We start from the raw sequence: 17,710 nt of genomic DNA, 5'->3' as shown, positions 1-17,710 counted from the left end.
CATTGCTTTTACAGGGTTCAAAATCACATTTCAATCTGGAATCAATGTTCAACATGCTAATTACTATTGGACTAAATAATAAGAAAGAGAAATTACTATATACATTGGCATACAAGCTCTATCAGAAAAACAAACTATTACCATCATTTATTAATTCTAATTTGCGATTTCAATCGACCACAAAGGAAGGAATTGAAGAAGAATTTAGGAAATATTGCAAGAGACCTATTAAATTTGTTGACAGATTCATGATGTTGTGCAAACAAGCAACAGAGAAAGAAATTACTCCTTATATGAAATTGATAATTTTAACAGAAAATATTTGAAAAACTTAAGAAAATCACTCCATTAGTTCTGGAACATATTGTTTTCTATGCAGCATACTATGGTAAAGAGAAAATTTTCAAAGCTATTGTTAATAATCCACTTTATGAACATTTAAGTGAAAAACAAAAAAGTAAAATGAGTGTTGGATCTGATATGTTTAATTTAATTCTTAATTTGGTTCAATGCGCTATCATTGGAGGGAAGAAATCGATTGTTGATATGATTTTTGAAATATATCCGATGCTGAAACCTTACATTAATCATTGCAGCCAAAAATTTGAATTTCGATATTGCAAAACAGTTAATTGAACTTGGTGCAAATCCAAAATTGCAAAACAAATTTGGAAAATCGTTCATCGATTACGCAAAAGAAAATGACAAGTTTAAGGAAATGCTTAACACAACAATCAAATCATCTCCTATCAATACAAAGGAGACTTTTACAGAGGATGAATTTATGAGAGCAATAAAAAACAAGGATATTTTAAAGGTTCGTGATATTCTTGATACAAATTATGATCCTAATAAGGCTTGCGAATCATCAAAATGTCATCCACTTGAGATTTGTGAAGACTTTGAAATTTTCAAGCTCCTCATTGAGAGAGGAATAAATTTCATGCAAAAATACACAGATGATAAAGAAAAAACACAAATACCTGTTTTCAAAATCGTTTCTAGGAGAAACAAGCAGTTCTTTGATTTCTTGATTGAGAAAGGTTTAGATATCAAGATTAACAATGAAGTAAACCAATCAACACTTGATCATTATGCCGCAAAAAATCCTGATGTTGGAATCATGAATTATCTTATTAAAAAGAAGATGAATTATAAGAATTCAGAGAATTCAAAAGGCGATCTTCCAATTCACATTGCTTGCAAACATTCAAATACTGAAGTTATTAAAGCTCTTATCGACAAAAGATGCCAAATTAGTAAAGAAAATAAAAATGGAGAAATTTCTCTCCATTTTGCTGTTAAATTTGGAACACCAGAAATTGTTAAATTATTACTTGAAAACAAATCACAATTTGGTGTTCTAGATAAATTTGGAAATGCTCCAATTCATTACATTTTTGAATCTAAGTCTCCAATAGAAATGATCAAAAAATTTGTTGAATGCCTCTGTAAAGAATCCAATAATGTAAGATTAATAATTGATATTCAAACAAATGAAAACTTAACATTATTATGCAAATCATGCATTAATAATAAAGTTGAAATTGCTAAATATTTAATAGAAATCGGTTCCGATGTCAATTATCAGATGCCAAATGGAGACACTCCTCTCATTTTAGCCATTAAATATGGATCTGATACAAATACAGATATTATCGATCTACTACTCAAGAAAGATGCTGATGTCAATCATGTCAATAGCAAAGGAGATTTTCCATTGAAATTGGTAAAATCGATTCAACATTTTAATGCTTTAATCAAATACAAACCTCATCTGAATAATAATTCTTGTGATTTAATGGATCATCATTTCTTCTCCAAGCATATTGATGTTGCAAATGAATTGGGAAAAATTCTCAAAGATTATAACTATTACAATTGCTTCCAAAAAGCAATTGATATGAAAAATGTTGAATTTGTTGAAATGTTGGCAAAATTTGGTGCAAATGTTAATTCCCAAGATATTTTGGGTATGTCTCCTTTTCAATATGCAGTTTGTAGTGGACAATCAGAAATCGTCAAATTATTAATTAAACTGGGCGCTGATCTTGAACATGAAGATATTGAAGGTAACACAGCTTTTCTATTGGCAGCTAAGTATTCTGCCGTATCGGATGAAATTCTAGATCTCTTGGATGAAAAATGCGACATTTTGCATGCAAACCATTCAGGTCATTCAGCATTCTATATTGCAGCTGAATACAAAAATGAACATTTTCTGAAACATTTTTATAACAAAAAACCAGATCTATTAAAAAGAATGGCAAAGGACAAAGGAAATGATTTGTACACTGTGAAATTAATTTGCAACAAAAACAAATATCCATATTTGTTAAAATACTTTGGTATTCCACCATTTCCATTTGAGCCACCAATCGTAATTTTACAAGATAAACTGAAAGATAAAGATAAATATGGAGATTCAGATATTCTTTGTGCAATCAGGAACAGATATTACACTGCATTTATTCATTTTTATAATGAATCAAATCCGAAACCAGATCTGAATCAAACAAATAAGTTTGGTGAATTCCCATTATTTGTAGCTTGTTATCAAGACTTTTCTTGGAGATTTATTGATTATAGATCTGCAATTTTCCCAAATGAACGGGGTGGATAAGATCCCAGCCCTATCATCATCCCAGTGTCAATTTTACAAAAAAAATTCTTAATAAAAAATTTTTATTAAAAAATTCTTATCTTTTTTCATTGAAATTTAAATAATAAAATAAATTTGGCTGTAAAAACCATCAATTATTATAATTCTTATCGAAACACATGTAGAAAAACACTTATCTTTTATACTCTTTCTATTTGAAACCTGTTTAGTTCAGTAATTAATAATAAAAATTGTGAAAATAGTGACTATTTAACTAAAAATATATTAAATGATGTAATAATGAGATATACATATATTTTTACGAATTATAATTAGAAATTATTCTGGTCTGGGAATCCCAACCCAAAATCATTGAAAATTTGAATATATGGGATGGGCTACCCATCCCAAAACTATATTGAAATTTTTGAATTGATAATAAATGTATCTATATCTAAGGTATATTAGAGAATTTTTAAAAATTATGCATTAAAAATTGAATATATTCAAAACAAATTGAGAATAAAAGTTAGTATACAAGTCTTGGGTACGGCGGCACTGCGTTCCACCTTATCCAATACTTGTGAATTTGACACTTTACAAAGCCGCCAACCACTTCACTAACGAACTCACTAATGTAAAAAATAAACGTTCTCACTATCGTTCTCACTAACGACTTCACTAATGTTCTCATAAATTTTCCTCAATATCTTCATCATCAGTGTTAACCCTATTGTAGTCATACTTGAAGCCATAAACTTTCTCTAACTTCTTAACGTACAATTTACATAACTTACCTTCGTCATCGTATGGTTTAATGATATAACTATTTCTATCTTTATACACAGTCAATGAAAAGTCAACTGGTCTCGGATGTATTTGAAAGAACATGTTATGCTCAGGAAGGAAGAATAAATGTTTAAATGTATGTTTGTTATACTGTGGAATTCGAATGAGTTGCTTTTGTTCTGTCATTTACATCCAAATAAAAATTTTCAGTAAAATAAAAAATAAACTTAAAAATAAATGATATCACCACCCTCACACGTATGAAAACATAGCACAAAAAATAAATTTAGGTGAAGTGGTGAGATCTCACATCTTTTTTCACCTGTTTTTCACCCTGTTGAATTCATTGCTTTATAACTCTCTTCCTTTCTCCAACTCTTCTAACTTCTTCTTAAGTTCAGCAATGTTGTCCTCATGAAGTTTAATCTTTCTCAAAATTCCTTCTTTATCTAATGGTTGCTTTATCTTTCTAAACTGAACTCTACCATCCTTCATAGTATGAATGTAAAAACCTTCTGGAATAGTTCCTGATTTAATGTATTCTACCAAAAACTTTTGTTTCATTGCTTCAGTGACTTTAGTCGTCATTTCAATCAAATAAAAAATTTAATATTAAATAAAAATAACGTTATTTTTTCAGTAAGGAAACGCAGGAGTTTTACGATTTATTTGAGGAGTAGGTTCTGGTTTAAATGTTGGAGTCGGTTTAGGAGTTGACTTTTGAACAGGAGTTTGTACTTCCATAGGTTCAGGAGTCTTTGAAGGTGTTGTTTGTGAAGGCATTGGTTTTGGCGTTGGTTTTGGCGAAGGTGTCGGAGTTTGTTTAACTTCAGCTACTTCAGTATTATTTACAACATTTGCTTTATTTCTTTTCAACATCATTACTGCTCCTGCTGTAGCTAGCAAACCTAGTGGGAGACCATATCTTATATAAGGACTTGACCAAATGCTATTTTTGACAGGAGCTGGTGGAACACCTAACCTTGGTGAGACTGCTCTTTGCCATTGTGCAGCTCGTAAGAAATATTCAATAGGTGCTCCATAATCGTTTGGTAAAGTTTGTTTCATAGATGGTGAAGGTTCACGAGAGCTTGATGAAGAACTCATTTATAAGCTTTAAAAATAAACGTTCATCCTTTATTCCTCACTGTCGTCAGCTGCTAAGTTATAGTCATCTAATCTTATTATTGGTATGCCTGACTGTCTTACTTGTATGGCAAAGCAACAATCCTCATAAATCCAATAAGTGGCTTTGGTACGTTTTCAGTTGCTAGTTCAATAGGTCCTTTAAACAGACAATTTGTATGTTATTGGAGCAGTAGATGTTTGACCTTGCTGGAAGCAAAAGTCCACTTCTGTTGGAAAACCACATAAAAATGTGTGTTGTCATAGCTATCCCATTTATGTTCCACACTACCATCATCCACCAATGACCTCATAACATCTTCATTAAATCCTATCATATCATTGTTTGTATTGCAGGCGTTCGCAACCATTTCATAAAATACAGGTCCATATGATTTTTCAGGTTCTGCAGGCATATTTCCATAAGCTCCCATGGAAAGCTGAAGATATTTAAACTTAGGGTCCTCAAAATTAACATAATAGTTGTCTTTCTTTCTAAATAGTGCCCAAATACTTTTAACATTAATAGGCGTATAAGCTGCTGTAAATGTTGCACTTGAACTATCTGTATTCTTTGAGAATGAACCGTCCATAGGAATCCAATCCATAACTTTAACAGGAAAACATAAAGCCTCGTTTGTATAATGTTCTACAAGTTCTGTATAAATGTTAGGGTCTAAAGAGAATGACTTTGGATGAATGAAACATTCATTAAAATCCATCTTTATTCGAAATAGTTGCTGGGTTACAGTTGTAATAGTAACTGTTCCACTAGCTTCTACTGCCTTCGTTATCATAGTGAATGGTTCATTCCATGGAACAAATTTATTTGTCGGTGGATTTGAATCTGAAGCAAATGCAACTTTAAGAGTTGGATTGAAAGCAATGATATCATTTACAGATATAGATGTGCATTGCAAGGCGTCGCTACTGAACTTTACTTTAAGCTGAATGTTACCAGCAAATGCAGGAATAAATCTTATAGCTTCTAATGGAAGGAATCTTCTAACAGGAATTCTTAAACGAAGCTTAAAATCAAATGATTTTCCTGCTGTAATTGGACCACTAACAATTTGTCCTGTTCTGCATGTTCCCGAATGACTCCATACATCTTCATGTCGAGTCTTTGAGCAAACATCTACTTTCTTTATTTGTTCGGTAGTTTGTGAGTTTGAAGTTATATATGCTTCTTCTCTTGCGTTGTCTTGAGAATATACGATACGACCATTTGCAAGGATTTGATATCCAGCAACTGCATAGAAAGCGTCATCGAAACCAATCCAAAATCCTGGTGGGTTTGTTTTATTGGAACCTGAACCAATTTCTTTATCTACAATAAATTGACCTTCCATTTTATACGTAATGAATGTATTGTAAAGGTCCAACATATTTTCACCAGGAGGTGAGAGATTGAATGTTACCCATGTGTTATCTTTAGCAGTTCCAGGTTGTGATGGAATCTTTGCGTCAGAATATTTTCTATTAGTGTCACCAATTTGAACTGCATTGTCTATGATATCGAAATATGAGCGAATCTGATGAATATGCTCTGCTGGAGTAAATTCGTTTAACTGTTCGTTCTGCATGTCTTTGATTCGGATAAAAATATCTATTTACTTCATTATTCTCACTCTTCTTCTTGGCATTCGTGGTGGAAGTTGTTTCTTGACATTTTCAATGAACTGTACATTCTCTTTTGTCTCAACTTCTTTCACTGGTGGGTCAGGGTTCTTTGACTCGGTTTGTTTTTCAATGAAATTCACGAACTTTGCAATAAGCTCTTGGTTCGTTATTGAAAGAACATCTGGCTTCTTTTCTTCTGGTTCTTTTGGTGGCTCAGTTTGAACAGAAGGTTTTATATGGGCTTCACCCTCGGTGCCATGCACCTTAATGTTGTCGCTTTCTGCATTCGCTAATGGAACCTTTCTTTTTCTTACGTATATTTTACCATCTTTACTCTGACTTACATAATAGAAAGGATGTTGTATTCCTCTTGCGTCATTTAATATAATAGACTCTCGCTCTGATTTTGACAAGCTCATTTTACATCGTTAAAGTTTTAATTTTGTTTTTTTATCTGCAGTCAAATGACTCAGACAAGCCCTACGGACAAGACCCAAGGGTCATAGATTTTGAAGCATTGAAAAAGAAATTCGCGAGCAAATTTTATCCGAACTGAAGGAACAAAAACAAGAACAAAAGCCAGAGAGACCAAAGAGAAAACTTAGTGAAAAACAACTTGCTGCATTAGCTGCTGGAAGACAAAAGAACCCAAGACTACTGGCGAAAAAGCTAGAGAAGAAGCTGAAGCAAAAGCTAAAGAAGCTGAAGCAAAGAAAGAGTAAATGGTTTATTTTTATCCGAATTAAATGTATAGACAAATACCTTTAACTGTTGCGTTCAGTAGTGAAAACCCTGACGTCAAAATAAAGGGGAACAGAGTAACGTTTAAGTTTCCAACAGACTGGATTGTGAACATAAATGAAGAGAAGTACATTGGCATAACATCTATGTATATAACACGTGCTTTCAGAAAGGTTGACTTTATACTTCAAGTCGAGATAGAAAATGACGAACAGTCTTTAAGCGCCCAAAACATTCACATATACAAATACTTTAAAGACGATACAACATTGTTGCAATGTATGATTTCATTTAATGAGATGTTCGAGAAAAAGTTCAACATTGAAGTACAAACTTTACAGCCTTTACGTGAGTTTCTTGCACAACTGAAGAAGAAGGTAGTCGGCCACAACTTATAGACTTTCATTATGAATTTAATGAAAATGAAGATGGAACACATGACTGTCAATTCATTGTATTCTCACCATTCAATGAAGTCGCTAAAGAGAAAGAAAATCCATTACGTATAAGATTTCAAATCTCTGAACCAAGTGATGATTTCAAGAATGTTTTCAATTATGATGCAATGCTTCCGAGGAAAAATGAATTTTCAAAGATTGTAACACCTGGCATTTGGGATAGAAAGCAAGCTATATTATATTCAAACTTAAGTAAGGGAGTTGAAAATGAGTTCATTGGTCATACAAGAACTTCACCACTTCCTAACCCTAAATACTATAAATTAACTGGCTTCAATCGTGAGTTTTGGATAGACATGTTCTCCACTCATGACCATAACTGCCCAGTGTTCTTACCTCCAGACCATAAGGACTGTCTCTACATTGAAGCACAACTCTTAAACTCTACCATCGCAGTATTGTAAATGACCACATGGGCTTCGCCCTTGCCGCTAGCGGCTTATTTTTATCATGAATCTCACTGCTGACAAAAATAAATGACCTCAGAACTTCAACTTACGAATAAAGCTTGTTTTAGTCGTTATTGAGAAGTTAAACTTTTCAGCAAAGCAAGGACTAGAAGACTTACATAAGTCAAATCCAATCTCTTGACCATCATGAAGTGCTTTGTAAAGTTTCATTAAACTGAACTCAGAGTCTTTGTTAAATTTTCCTTGCGGAACCATTAAACCTTTATCTTCATCATAGAAACACTGAACAGAGTCAGGAAACATTTCATTAGCGGTTAAAGCAATAACATCTTGCTTCACGCCTTTCATTCTGCAGTGAAATGCAACTTCATTTAAATCGTTAGTGAGTAAGTCTATGTAAGTCTTCTTTCCACAAAATATTGACTTGTATGCTAAACTTTGTTTTCCAGGTGTTATTTCTGCGAAGTCACTATGAAACTGACCAAGGTTTTTACCAATGAGAACTCTTCCATAACGTTTCTCAAACTCTTCAGCTAAACGAGGGATATCTTCATTGTAGAGATGCATACTGTCGGTATCGCTATAAAAGATGTCCATTCCTAAGTCTTCAGCAGTACAGAATACTTCACACATTATTCTCTTCGACATAGATAGAATATTAACACCAAGTGGACAGAAGTTAAAGTGTCTGCAAATGCTTTTTGTTAGCTTGAAAATAGTTTTATCTGAACCATCCAAACCTTCGAACTTCACTATATGGTTGTAATTTCTTATAGCATATCTTATAGCATCTTTGTCATTTACTATGGTTATTTTTGACTCAATAGGAGATAGAATAGTTTTGCCATAAATGCTGTTCAGAATGAGTTTTATAATTTCTTGTAAGGGGTTTTCTTCTTTCTTATACTTTAACCTTAACTCAAACAACTTCTTTACTTCATCTCTTATTCTCATATCTCTGTTTCCATCGTAATAGTATCCTTGCAACACTTCACATTTGACACCTTGATATTTTATGAGGTCTTGTAATGTTATATGGTCAACATACATTAAACAGCAAGTGTTTGAACTTCTGGGAACGTTAAGTTCTGGATTTAGTTCAGGGTCACAAACTATTAAAGGAAAGTGTCTGGGTATGCCAATCTCTGTTATCTTAATGAGAACAAAGAAGCCTGACATAAACTTTTCACCAATGGTTTCCTTTTGGTCGTCATCGAATAAATGTCTCATGAGATACTCTGTGCTTAACATCTCATCCTTCAATACTTTTGGAATACCTTCTAAAGTATAAAGTCTCGCTATAGCTGAGGGATATAATGAAACAGCGTCGAAGTCAGCAATGAGTTTCTTTTCGCTCTTTTGTTTAATGTTATCTGACAACATACATCTTCCACCTTGAATACAGCGTGAAATAAATTCTCTTGGTTTATTTGAGAGGTCATATAAATTTCCATTCGGGAAGTACACTCTGTTCTCAAATAATTTGTTAGCAATTGAACAAATACTAACGTAGTCATAAACGTTTAAATCAAACTCTTTCAATAAGTCATTGCGGAACTTTACAAAACCTTCTCTTAAAATTCTTACATCTTGTTTGTAATAGAATGTGCTATACTTTTCTAAGTCGAAGTGGTTTTCATCTATTCTGCAACCTTTGATGGAATCTATGTTCTTCATGAATGTATCTGCATCCTTGACAAACTTACATGCTTCAGAAATGACACCAGTTCTGTTGTCATTTGCTAACAAAACACTGCTGTAGTAGTTATATGGAAATACTTCTTTCGGTCCTGTTTGTAAGTTAAACATAGCAGGAAATAGTTTAAGTTTCTTATTTATAACACTGTAAGAGTCTTTTATAATAATTGCCCGTCCTTTATATAAGCCAGTTATTTGCATTGTTCGTGAACCTTTAATGATGGGAGTTCCTTTCACTTCTGTCATGTGTCTTAAGATGAAGTTTATATCATAACTGAGGTTATGGAAATATATTAAACTCTTGTCAGGAAGTCGTTCCAAAAATTCTGTTGCACAGTTTTGACCCCAAATGCTTTCACTCACTGAACCATCTTCACTGTCATAACAGATGTTAAAAGCTTTATGAAAGCCATCCGTACTACACTCAAAGTCAGCAAAGAAAACGTGCTCAGGAATGAACTTGCACTTATTTTTATTTACTTCTTTTGACTCTGCTTTCTTCTTCAGTTGTACACAATACTTTGGAGCATACGTCAAATCTTTAAATGGTGCAAGGTTCTGTTTATATAAATCAGTCGTATATGTGAAAAGTTCTCCATAAGAAATAGGTTCGAAATATTTGCACTCCCACAATGTTTTCATAACATCCCATAACGGTGTTGTTCTATCATAACGAACTACATATTTGTTCTCTCTCTTTGTATAAATCTTCATCTGTTTCTCAATGTTCATTCCACCACACTCCTTCAAGATTTCTATATAGTTGCGAATGAAATATGTTGTCATTGGTAATCTTTCATTTAGCATGTAGTGGTCTTCAACAAGAAGTAAGTCAATAGTTCGAACAGTTTTACATTCTTTTGGTATATATCTCTTTATTTCATTATGTCTTGAGTCATTGAAATAACCAATGGTAACATTAAATGCTATACCTGTTGCGTCAGAAATTTCTTGTACTTTACTTTGAGGAAAGTCTCTAACACGAATGACTTCTCTCATGTGGTCAATAGTTTCTTCATTTACTCCAGCCTGAATGCAAGCATAAACGAAACAATTGTCTTCTGTCATAAGTGTTGCAGTTCTTTTGTTCAGTTCATTGAAGATTTGGTAGCGTTCAAGATTTATAGGTAATGTGCAAAGATACTTCCAGAACTGACCGCTTCTCTTCTTATAAAACTTCTTTTCACCAAGGATTTCATTCCAGAAGTCATCTATATCTTGTTTATCTCCTGTTTGTTTAAGTCTGTTCAATAATCTTTTCTGTCTTTCTGTCAGTGTGCTTTCATCTCTATATGGTCGCTTCTGTGGCTTTCCTTTCTTAACATCTGACATCGTTAAGCCTTCATATTCAGTTAAATCATACATCTTTATTTCAGTAAGATTCTTTATGTTTGTCAAGAAGAAGTCATAGTGCATTTCAACAATACCTGCAGCATTTGCTTCTATCTCTGATATAAAGTTCTCCTTCAAGAGCTGATGTAGTAATGTTCCAATATTATTGAGGTTTAACGTAGAACATTCATACTTTCCACCAAGTTTATAACATACCATCCATCTTTGTTGGGAGTTTATTTTAATCTTCTCTAAGAGTCTCATGAAAACCTTACCGAAATGTTTGTGTAAGTAGTCTCTGTTTGGTTCATCTAAAGCTTCGATGTTAAAGTCAATGAGTCTATTGCCTGACTTCACATTTCTCTTCCTATTCTCTTCATCTTTCTTTAACCATCTCTCACCTTCTTTTGGTTTGTCGTCAATGGAACGAATGACATCGTTAGCTTTGCGAACTTGTTCTATAGCATTTTTAAACATCTCTCTTCTCTGTTGTTTCAGTGTGTCATCTCTCTTTCGTGTTTCACCAACGTTTGCATTTGTTATGTCAAACATCTCTTGACGAACGTCATGAGAAAGAGCTTTACGAGTATGACCAACGTTCGCATTTGTTATGTCAAACATCTCACGCCTTACTTCATGAGGTATTGAACATCTATGATATAAGTCAATAGCAACGTCATTTAAAGGAAATGCTCTTGCATTTATGAACTCATGAATTCTATCATAAGTTATTTCACCATTGTAGTCATTGAGGATGTCAGCGAGTGCTTTTTTGTTTGTCGCGTAATGTTTTGCAACATCTATGTTAGCTTCTGTAAGAAGTTGTTTTATTTCCGAGTGTTCTAACTTAGACAACTTCCGATACATCTTTAGTAGGAAATAAAAAAATATTTTTTTGAAAAAATTAGATTAGATTTTTTAAAGTTATTTTTCAAAATATAGGGTGTCCAAAGGTGCGTTTAGCACAGCGCTCTATATGAGACTATTAAAGGAGATATATGCTGATTATAAATATATAATAAAAAATATGAATATATGTATATGATGAGTAAGTTGTATTTTGGCGCCATGCCGGGATATAAAATGAATTTTGAGACAAGAGGCGGTTTCGCGGGAAATTTTGGCGGGATTTTTTTCATTTTTTTAATGAATCATAAAGAAAACATCCGCGCTCTTGCAAAAAAATGCAAAGACTGTAAAAAATCTACGAGACATTGGTAAAATGCTTCGGTATGGATGCTCCTAGCTATTCCACTGTAACGTATCATGTTAGGATGTATCACTTCATGAACAAAAAGGCGCCCATCATAAAAATTGACAAAAAAATCGCCGGATCAAAGAAAAATCAAAGCAATTCTTCAAGCGCTAGATGAAGACCCAAGAGCATCACTCAGAAGGATAGAGGAGATGACAAAGATACCACGTACAACAGTCAGTTATTATCTGCACAATTATTTGAACTACAAACTAGCGTATACACGTTGGGTTCCGCACAACCTTAATTCAGTTCAAAAAAAATCTAGAGTCCAATCTTCGAAAGAGCTCCTCTCTATATTGGGTGCGTATCAATCCAAGAAGTTTCGCTTTTTAGTAACAGGGGACGAGTCTTGGTTTCAATATGCAACAGAAGCCAAAATCATGTGGATCCCGAAGGATGAAAATCCGCAAACATTCCCGAAGAAAAAAATTGACACACCAATGATGATGTTGTCGGTTTTTTGGGGCGTGAATGGCATCATCGCAATTGATATTCTTCAAAAACCTAATACGATGAATGCTCAGTACCTAATTGACAATGTTCTTACTCAAATTATCAATTCTGATGAGTTTGAGAAATCCAAACAACAAAAACAAAAGTTTGCAATTCATTTTGATAATTCAAGAGTTCACAAAAGTCATAAGGTAATGAATTACTTGGTGGAAAACAATGTCAAAGTTGTTCCAAACCCAATTTATTCACCTGATATTGCACCCTCTGACTTTTATTTATTCGGCACGCTAAAAAAGAGAGCTGAAGGACGCGAATTCGCGAGTCCAGATGATCTTGAAAATTTTGTAAGAGAGCAATTTGAGCAATTTTCTCATGATGATTTAAAGCGTGTCTTTCAAGCCTGGATCGATCGCTGCGAACGCGTGATTGAATCCAATGGTGATTATATTTAAATAAACTTTATATATATGTAACTTGTTTATTTCTATTCGCAGTATTCAGGTTTGTGCTAAACACACATTTGGACACCCTATATTTGCCATCTATGTTTATATGATAGTGTTCTAACTTAGACAACTTCCGATACATCTTTAGTAGGAAATAAAAAAATATTTTTTTTGAAAAAATTAGATTAGATTTTTTTAAGTTATTTTTCAAAATAATTTAATATTTTTATTTTAATGAAACACATGCAAGATTGCAAGTTCTTTTCATACAATGCTCTCGCTACTGCCATCAAGAATGAGTTCAATAATGCTTCAAATGTTAATGTTATCTTTAACAAGAAGTTTGTGAAAGAATCTAAGTTTGGTCAGTATGTCAGACCATTAGCTATCGTCATTGACCGCAAACGTTATACTTCACAAGAGTTAGCAGTAGTTTTGAAACAAAAGAGTTTCTTCGTGAATGTCAAAGATACTCATTATACTGTCATAAAGAACTCTAACATTGACTTCTTCAGTATTGCTTTAAATCTTTCTGAACAGAAAGAATATAAGAAGGGTGAAACAAATGTGAAATATTATCCTTCATCTCTGAAGACAATAACGAACAAAGATGTTATACAGAAATTCTTACCAAAGGTTGAAGAAGCTTCTATTGACATTGACGAAGAAAGTGAAATGGTTGAAGAAATTGACCCTGACGTCATTTAAGCAAAAATATATTTTTGGTTAGTCTTCATATGGATATTTTACAACAATTCCCCAATGTATAAACTTTTCATACGCTTTTTCATAAGCTTTATATACCTTCAGAAATTTTGCATAATCTTTAGAAGCATTTAGATATTGTTTAAATGCTTTGTATGTCTTCAGAAATTTTGCATAATCTTTTACATGTTGTTCGTTCTTTTCTTCTGTCATGAGTTCCGAATATTCTAAATTCATGTTCTTTCATATGAGATAAAATTTTATAAAAAAAATAAAATTAGCTTAGATTTTTTTATTCTTCCTCTTTGAAGTTATCGAAATATTCTGTTATTTTTTCCTTCAGTAATGTTAAGTCTTCTTTGAATGTAAGTATTGTGCAACCTTTGATGTCATAGTGTGTTTGAGGAAGAGTATTTTTGACAATTTCCTTTATTTGCTCATTCGGTGTCATTGAAATCGGTAAGTTTTCACGATAGAACCAGTTTCTATCAGATTTATATATCTTAGCTAAGTCATAAAAGCTCTTGTTGTTTCTCCTCACTAAATGCAACATAACCATATCTTTATCTTCTTCATTTTCCATCTCTTCAGTATATATCATATACTTATAACTCTTTTCCTTTCCTTTTGGTACCGAACGCGGTATTCTTTTCTGTATGCTTTTGTCTTTGGATTCAATGACTTCATCTTTTGCTTGAAGTTTCATTTCCATATCTTCACGTTCTGCTTTATATAGTTCATCTAACATCATGAAAATATAACAAGCATAACGAGGTGAAGCCCACATTGCTACAGCGTTTACTAAAAGTCTATGAACATAATAACCTTTCAAACCAGGAGCCAAATTCTTGCGATTTTCATACGGAATCTCTTCCCTCGGTTTTCCGAGGGAAGCAATCATATGAGGAAATTCTTCTAAAAGTTCTTTTGTCTGTTGGTTTTCAAACCAATGATATGCTTGCTTTGTAGAACGAAGAGCATTCATTATACTTTGCATTTGGTACATGTCATCTTTGACCGAACGAATGAGGCGAAGTTGTTTGTTATATTGTATGTATTCGTATTCTTCATTTATGGCTTCATGAACGATAGCAGTTGTTGTGTTCTCTAATGTTGACATTTCTGTTCTTACATACAAAATAAAAAAATAAATAAAAATAAAACTAACTTTATTTTTCTGTGTTAAAGAAATGTTAAAAATTCATGGTTACATATGTGAAAAGAAGTCACGAACAAATGAAGGTCATAAGATTTGTCTTGAAAAAATACAAGACTTGTTCTGAAAAAATACAAGACTTGTCCTGATTCAAGACAAAACTTTACAAAATGTAAACTTTACATAACCGTTTCTATCGTACATGATATTTAGTTGACATTGTAAACTATCTTCATGTAAAGTATGGCGGTTTGAAACCGTCGGGAACCTTCACTTTTTTGACGAAGTGCGAATCTTCACTTCGTGTCATGATGCAAAAATAATGAGTTCATTTACTCACAATATTTTTTTACAAAACGACCCCAAACTTTTAACTTCTTTTCTGCAGCTTCTAATGCTATCTTCATGTAAAGTATGGCGGTTTGAAACCGTCGGGAACCTTCACTTTTTTGACGAAGTGCGAATCTTCACTTCGTGTCATGATGCAAAAATAATGAGTTCATTTACTCACAATATTTTTTTACAAAACGACCCCAAACTTTTAACTTCTTTTCTGCAGCTTCTAATGCTATCTTAGCGAGTTCATATTCTCTAAATTCTCTCTTTAAATCCTCTTGTTCCCATTGGTCTAGTTCGTATGGAGAATCTCTATAACCATAATATATCTCACGTTCATGTTCTAATTGTTTTTCACACATTTTTCTAACTTCTTCTTCAAACAAAGGTTTAGCATTCTCTACTGTATCTTCGAGTTCTTCTTCATCTAACTTCTCATGAACTTTCTTGTCTATGGAGTCCATAATATCTTTGACATAAAATGCATACTTTACAGAGCACCATTCAGCAACAAAATGAACGAGGTCAGGATGTATGTAAATACCTTTGAATTCATTTATAACACCCTTAGTAAGCTCATAAAATGCTTGTTTTGAGGTCGAGCCACTTTTGGCTCGACCGTATTCTTTCAACCAAAACTCAAGAATTTCCTGCATTTTAGCACTATTGAGAAATCTGTTTAAATGGTTTAACTTTCCTGCTTCTCTTGCCATCTTTGTTGCATTAATGTAACCATCATTGTCTCTACGTAAGACTTCAATACCGTTATAAGTGCCTTTTGTGAATGTTTCGCCATTAGATTTGTTCGTGAATGTTTTTGCTTCGACTGACATTTCTGTCTTTACATACAAGATAAAAAGTTAGAAAAAAATAAAACTAACGTTATTTTTTCTGTCTTAAGGAAATTCATGAGGGTAGAAATGAGGGTAGATATCGGGTTAGATCTAACCATCTACCCTAAATATATTTTTGGTGTAAATAAATGGTACCATTAATGATATCATGATTGTTCTCGTTCATGTCTGATTTACATCTAATGAAAAAGTTTAGAAGAATTTTCTTATTCTTTCTGGCATATTTTTGTCTTTCCAGTACTCCTGCTCTAATGGTCCCAGATGTGTTGGCTTCGACTCTCTCAAGTTCTTAGATGGTATAACATCTTCAACGCCTCCTTCATATCTTACTTTATAAGTGTCATCGTTTATGTTGTAGCCAAGTATTTCAATAACCACTCCTCGCTTTGCTTCGTCAATGGTTTCAGCAAGTTTGCCATTACTACTTTCGACTAATTTATGACGAGGATAAAACGCAATAGAGTCGTCAGCAGCTTTTATAAGATATCCATTACCTTGCGTAGAGTCTACGATATAATAATTTCGACTTAACCTTAAACGTTTCTTTGTCAACGGTTTGTCGTCAAGAACTACACGAACTTTTGTACCAGGAATGAGGGTAAATTGTGTTGAATTTCTGATATTTTGTGTTTGGCTTCGTTTCTTTTGTATATACTTTTCTTCTTGTTGTTGTGTCATTGAATTTGGTGTATGTCCTGTTGTAGAATGTGTTGAGGAATTATATACTTCGAGAAAGTGTTTTATTGTTTCTTCGGTAAAGTCTCGCTCTTGGTTTAAATCTCTGAGCGTTCTTATGAAGCGGTTAATGATGCCGAGTATGTTATGGTTATGGTCTTCAGTAGTGTAGTGAGTTATGTTATGCTTAATGAGAAAATCTGTGATTTCATTGCTGAGGTATGCTGAATCCTGGTCTGATGTTAAAGTACTTGGGCTATGTTCTGCTACAAACTTTTGTAAAATTCTTAACACTTCACGAGTTCCTTTATTCCTCATTATATACGCAAAAGCTTTGCGAGTGTTAACATTAATGAAGATGAGGAATGGTTTATGTCCTCCTTTTCTGCTTTGAATGAGAGTGTCAAATTGGTATGCGTCAGGAGTGTTGGAGTAAATTGGTAAAAAGTAGTCGTAAGGGTTTATTTTTGTTTGATGTACAACATTTTTGTCAAAGAACTTTTTCACTTCAGCTCTGTTAGTAAATCCCCAACTTTTTGCTGCTTCATTGAACTTCTTAAATGACCTCCATGGATGTTGTTCGAATACTTCTTTCAAGCTCATTTATGTAAAGTTAAAGATTTCATTGAACACGGTACCATGCGAATACAGTCACAAATGGTGGCATATAATCTGCACCCGAGCCTGTTGGATTTGTTGTGAAAGTGTGTGAATGATTTCCTGTGGTTCCACAGAAAATACCTGCGTTTGAATCTACTGGGTCAGTTGAAATATCATTTCTATTCATTCCCTGTCTATCCGAACCCGCTGCAAGATTTGTATAACCTCTTTTTGTTATTGAATGTGAATGATTACCTGTTGTGTTTGTAGTTCCTGTATGAGTGTGCGGTGGAAGGTTTGCTTCTTTAATTTTCTTCGAACCTCCTGTTTGCTTTGAATATCTAGCACAGTATAAGAATTTGTCTACAATCTGCTTCCACGTACCAAAACCTAAAACACTTGCTGGATTTGTTGAGTTCATTGACGTATAAATAGAGCCTATAGGATAT

At 33.3% G+C, this 17,710-nt stretch overlaps 10 protein-coding genes and 3 pseudogenes across 13 annotated transcripts, besides 5 other annotated features; 3 read left to right on the top strand and 10 right to left on the bottom strand.

Annotated features, from left to right (window-relative positions):
• Positions 1-718: 718 nt before the first annotated feature.
• TVAGG3_0330450 (ankyrin repeat-containing family) lies at positions 719-2,623 on the top strand (the record flags this gene model as incomplete). The annotated part of the gene is made up of 1 exon (XM_001325832.1): positions 719-2,623. The coding sequence occupies one exon, from the start codon at positions 719-721 to the stop codon at positions 2,621-2,623; it is 1,905 nt and encodes a 634-aa protein (XP_001325867.1).
• Positions 2,624-3,198: 575 nt separating this feature from the next.
• Positions 3,199-3,742: a terminal%2Cinverted (terminal inverted repeat of Maverick-1C transposon ID:TVAGG3_0330260).
• Positions 3,199-17,710: part of a mobile genetic element that runs on past the window's edge.
• Positions 3,743-3,979, bottom strand: TVAGG3_0330440 (uncharacterized protein; the record flags this gene model as incomplete). The annotated part of the gene is made up of 1 exon (XM_001325831.1): positions 3,743-3,979. One exon carries the CDS (start codon positions 3,977-3,979, stop codon positions 3,743-3,745), a length of 237 nt encoding a protein of 78 aa, XP_001325866.1.
• TVAGG3_0330430 (uncharacterized protein) lies at positions 4,028-4,498 on the bottom strand (the record flags this gene model as incomplete). The annotated part of the gene is made up of 1 exon (XM_001325830.1): positions 4,028-4,498. The coding sequence occupies one exon, from the start codon at positions 4,496-4,498 to the stop codon at positions 4,028-4,030; it is 471 nt and encodes a 156-aa protein (XP_001325865.1).
• TVAGG3_0330420 lies at positions 4,529-6,102 on the bottom strand (annotated as a pseudogene). Its single transcript has one exon. A coding segment is annotated over exon 1 (1,574 nt).
• On the bottom strand, positions 6,130-6,558 carry TVAGG3_0330410 (uncharacterized protein; the record flags this gene model as incomplete). The annotated part of the gene is made up of 1 exon (XM_001325829.1): positions 6,130-6,558. One exon carries the CDS (start codon positions 6,556-6,558, stop codon positions 6,130-6,132), a length of 429 nt encoding a protein of 142 aa, XP_001325864.1.
• TVAGG3_0330400 (organellar and viral DNA polymerase type B) lies at positions 7,821-11,645 on the bottom strand (the record flags this gene model as incomplete). Its single annotated transcript, XM_051230420.1, has 1 exon — positions 7,821-11,645. One exon carries the CDS (start codon positions 11,643-11,645, stop codon positions 7,821-7,823), a length of 3,825 nt encoding a protein of 1,274 aa, XP_051100150.1.
• Positions 11,718-11,745: a terminal%2Cinverted (terminal inverted repeat of Mariner transposon ID:TVAGG3_0330380).
• Positions 11,718-13,021: a mobile genetic element.
• TVAGG3_0330390 lies at positions 11,814-12,941 on the top strand (annotated as a pseudogene). Its single transcript has one exon. A coding segment is annotated over exon 1 (1,128 nt).
• Positions 12,994-13,021: a terminal%2Cinverted (terminal inverted repeat of Mariner transposon ID:TVAGG3_0330380).
• Positions 13,170-13,643, top strand: TVAGG3_0330370 (uncharacterized protein; the record flags this gene model as incomplete). The annotated part of the gene is made up of 1 exon (XM_051230419.1): positions 13,170-13,643. One exon carries the CDS (start codon positions 13,170-13,172, stop codon positions 13,641-13,643), a length of 474 nt encoding a protein of 157 aa, XP_051100149.1.
• On the bottom strand, positions 13,933-14,223 carry TVAGG3_0330360 (uncharacterized protein; the record flags this gene model as incomplete). Its single annotated transcript, XM_051230418.1, has 1 exon — positions 13,933-14,223. The coding sequence occupies one exon, from the start codon at positions 14,221-14,223 to the stop codon at positions 13,933-13,935; it is 291 nt and encodes a 96-aa protein (XP_051100148.1).
• TVAGG3_0330350 (KilA, N-terminal/APSES-type HTH, DNA-binding family) lies at positions 14,315-14,760 on the bottom strand (the record flags this gene model as incomplete). The annotated part of the gene is made up of 1 exon (XM_051230417.1): positions 14,315-14,760. A coding segment is annotated over one exon (446 nt), but the record flags the coding sequence as incomplete, so codon positions are not given.
• On the bottom strand, positions 15,300-15,965 carry TVAGG3_0330340 (uncharacterized protein; the record flags this gene model as incomplete). Its single annotated transcript, XM_051230416.1, has 1 exon — positions 15,300-15,965. One exon carries the CDS (start codon positions 15,963-15,965, stop codon positions 15,300-15,302), a length of 666 nt encoding a protein of 221 aa, XP_051100146.1.
• Positions 16,179-17,209, bottom strand: TVAGG3_0330330 (annotated as a pseudogene). The gene has a single exon. A coding segment is annotated over exon 1 (1,031 nt).
• Positions 17,284-17,682, bottom strand: TVAGG3_0330320 (phage tail repeat-like family; the record flags this gene model as incomplete). The annotated part of the gene is made up of 1 exon (XM_051230415.1): positions 17,284-17,682. The coding sequence occupies one exon, from the start codon at positions 17,680-17,682 to the stop codon at positions 17,284-17,286; it is 399 nt and encodes a 132-aa protein (XP_051100145.1).

Source organism: Trichomonas vaginalis, chromosome V (genome assembly GCF_026262505.1).
Source record: "Trichomonas vaginalis G3 chromosome V, whole genome shotgun sequence".
Lineage (NCBI taxonomy): Eukaryota > Parabasalia > Trichomonadida > Trichomonadidae > Trichomonas > Trichomonas vaginalis.
The sequence above is the reverse complement of the archived record's forward strand: the minus strand, read 5'-3'. Positions and strand labels throughout refer to the sequence as shown.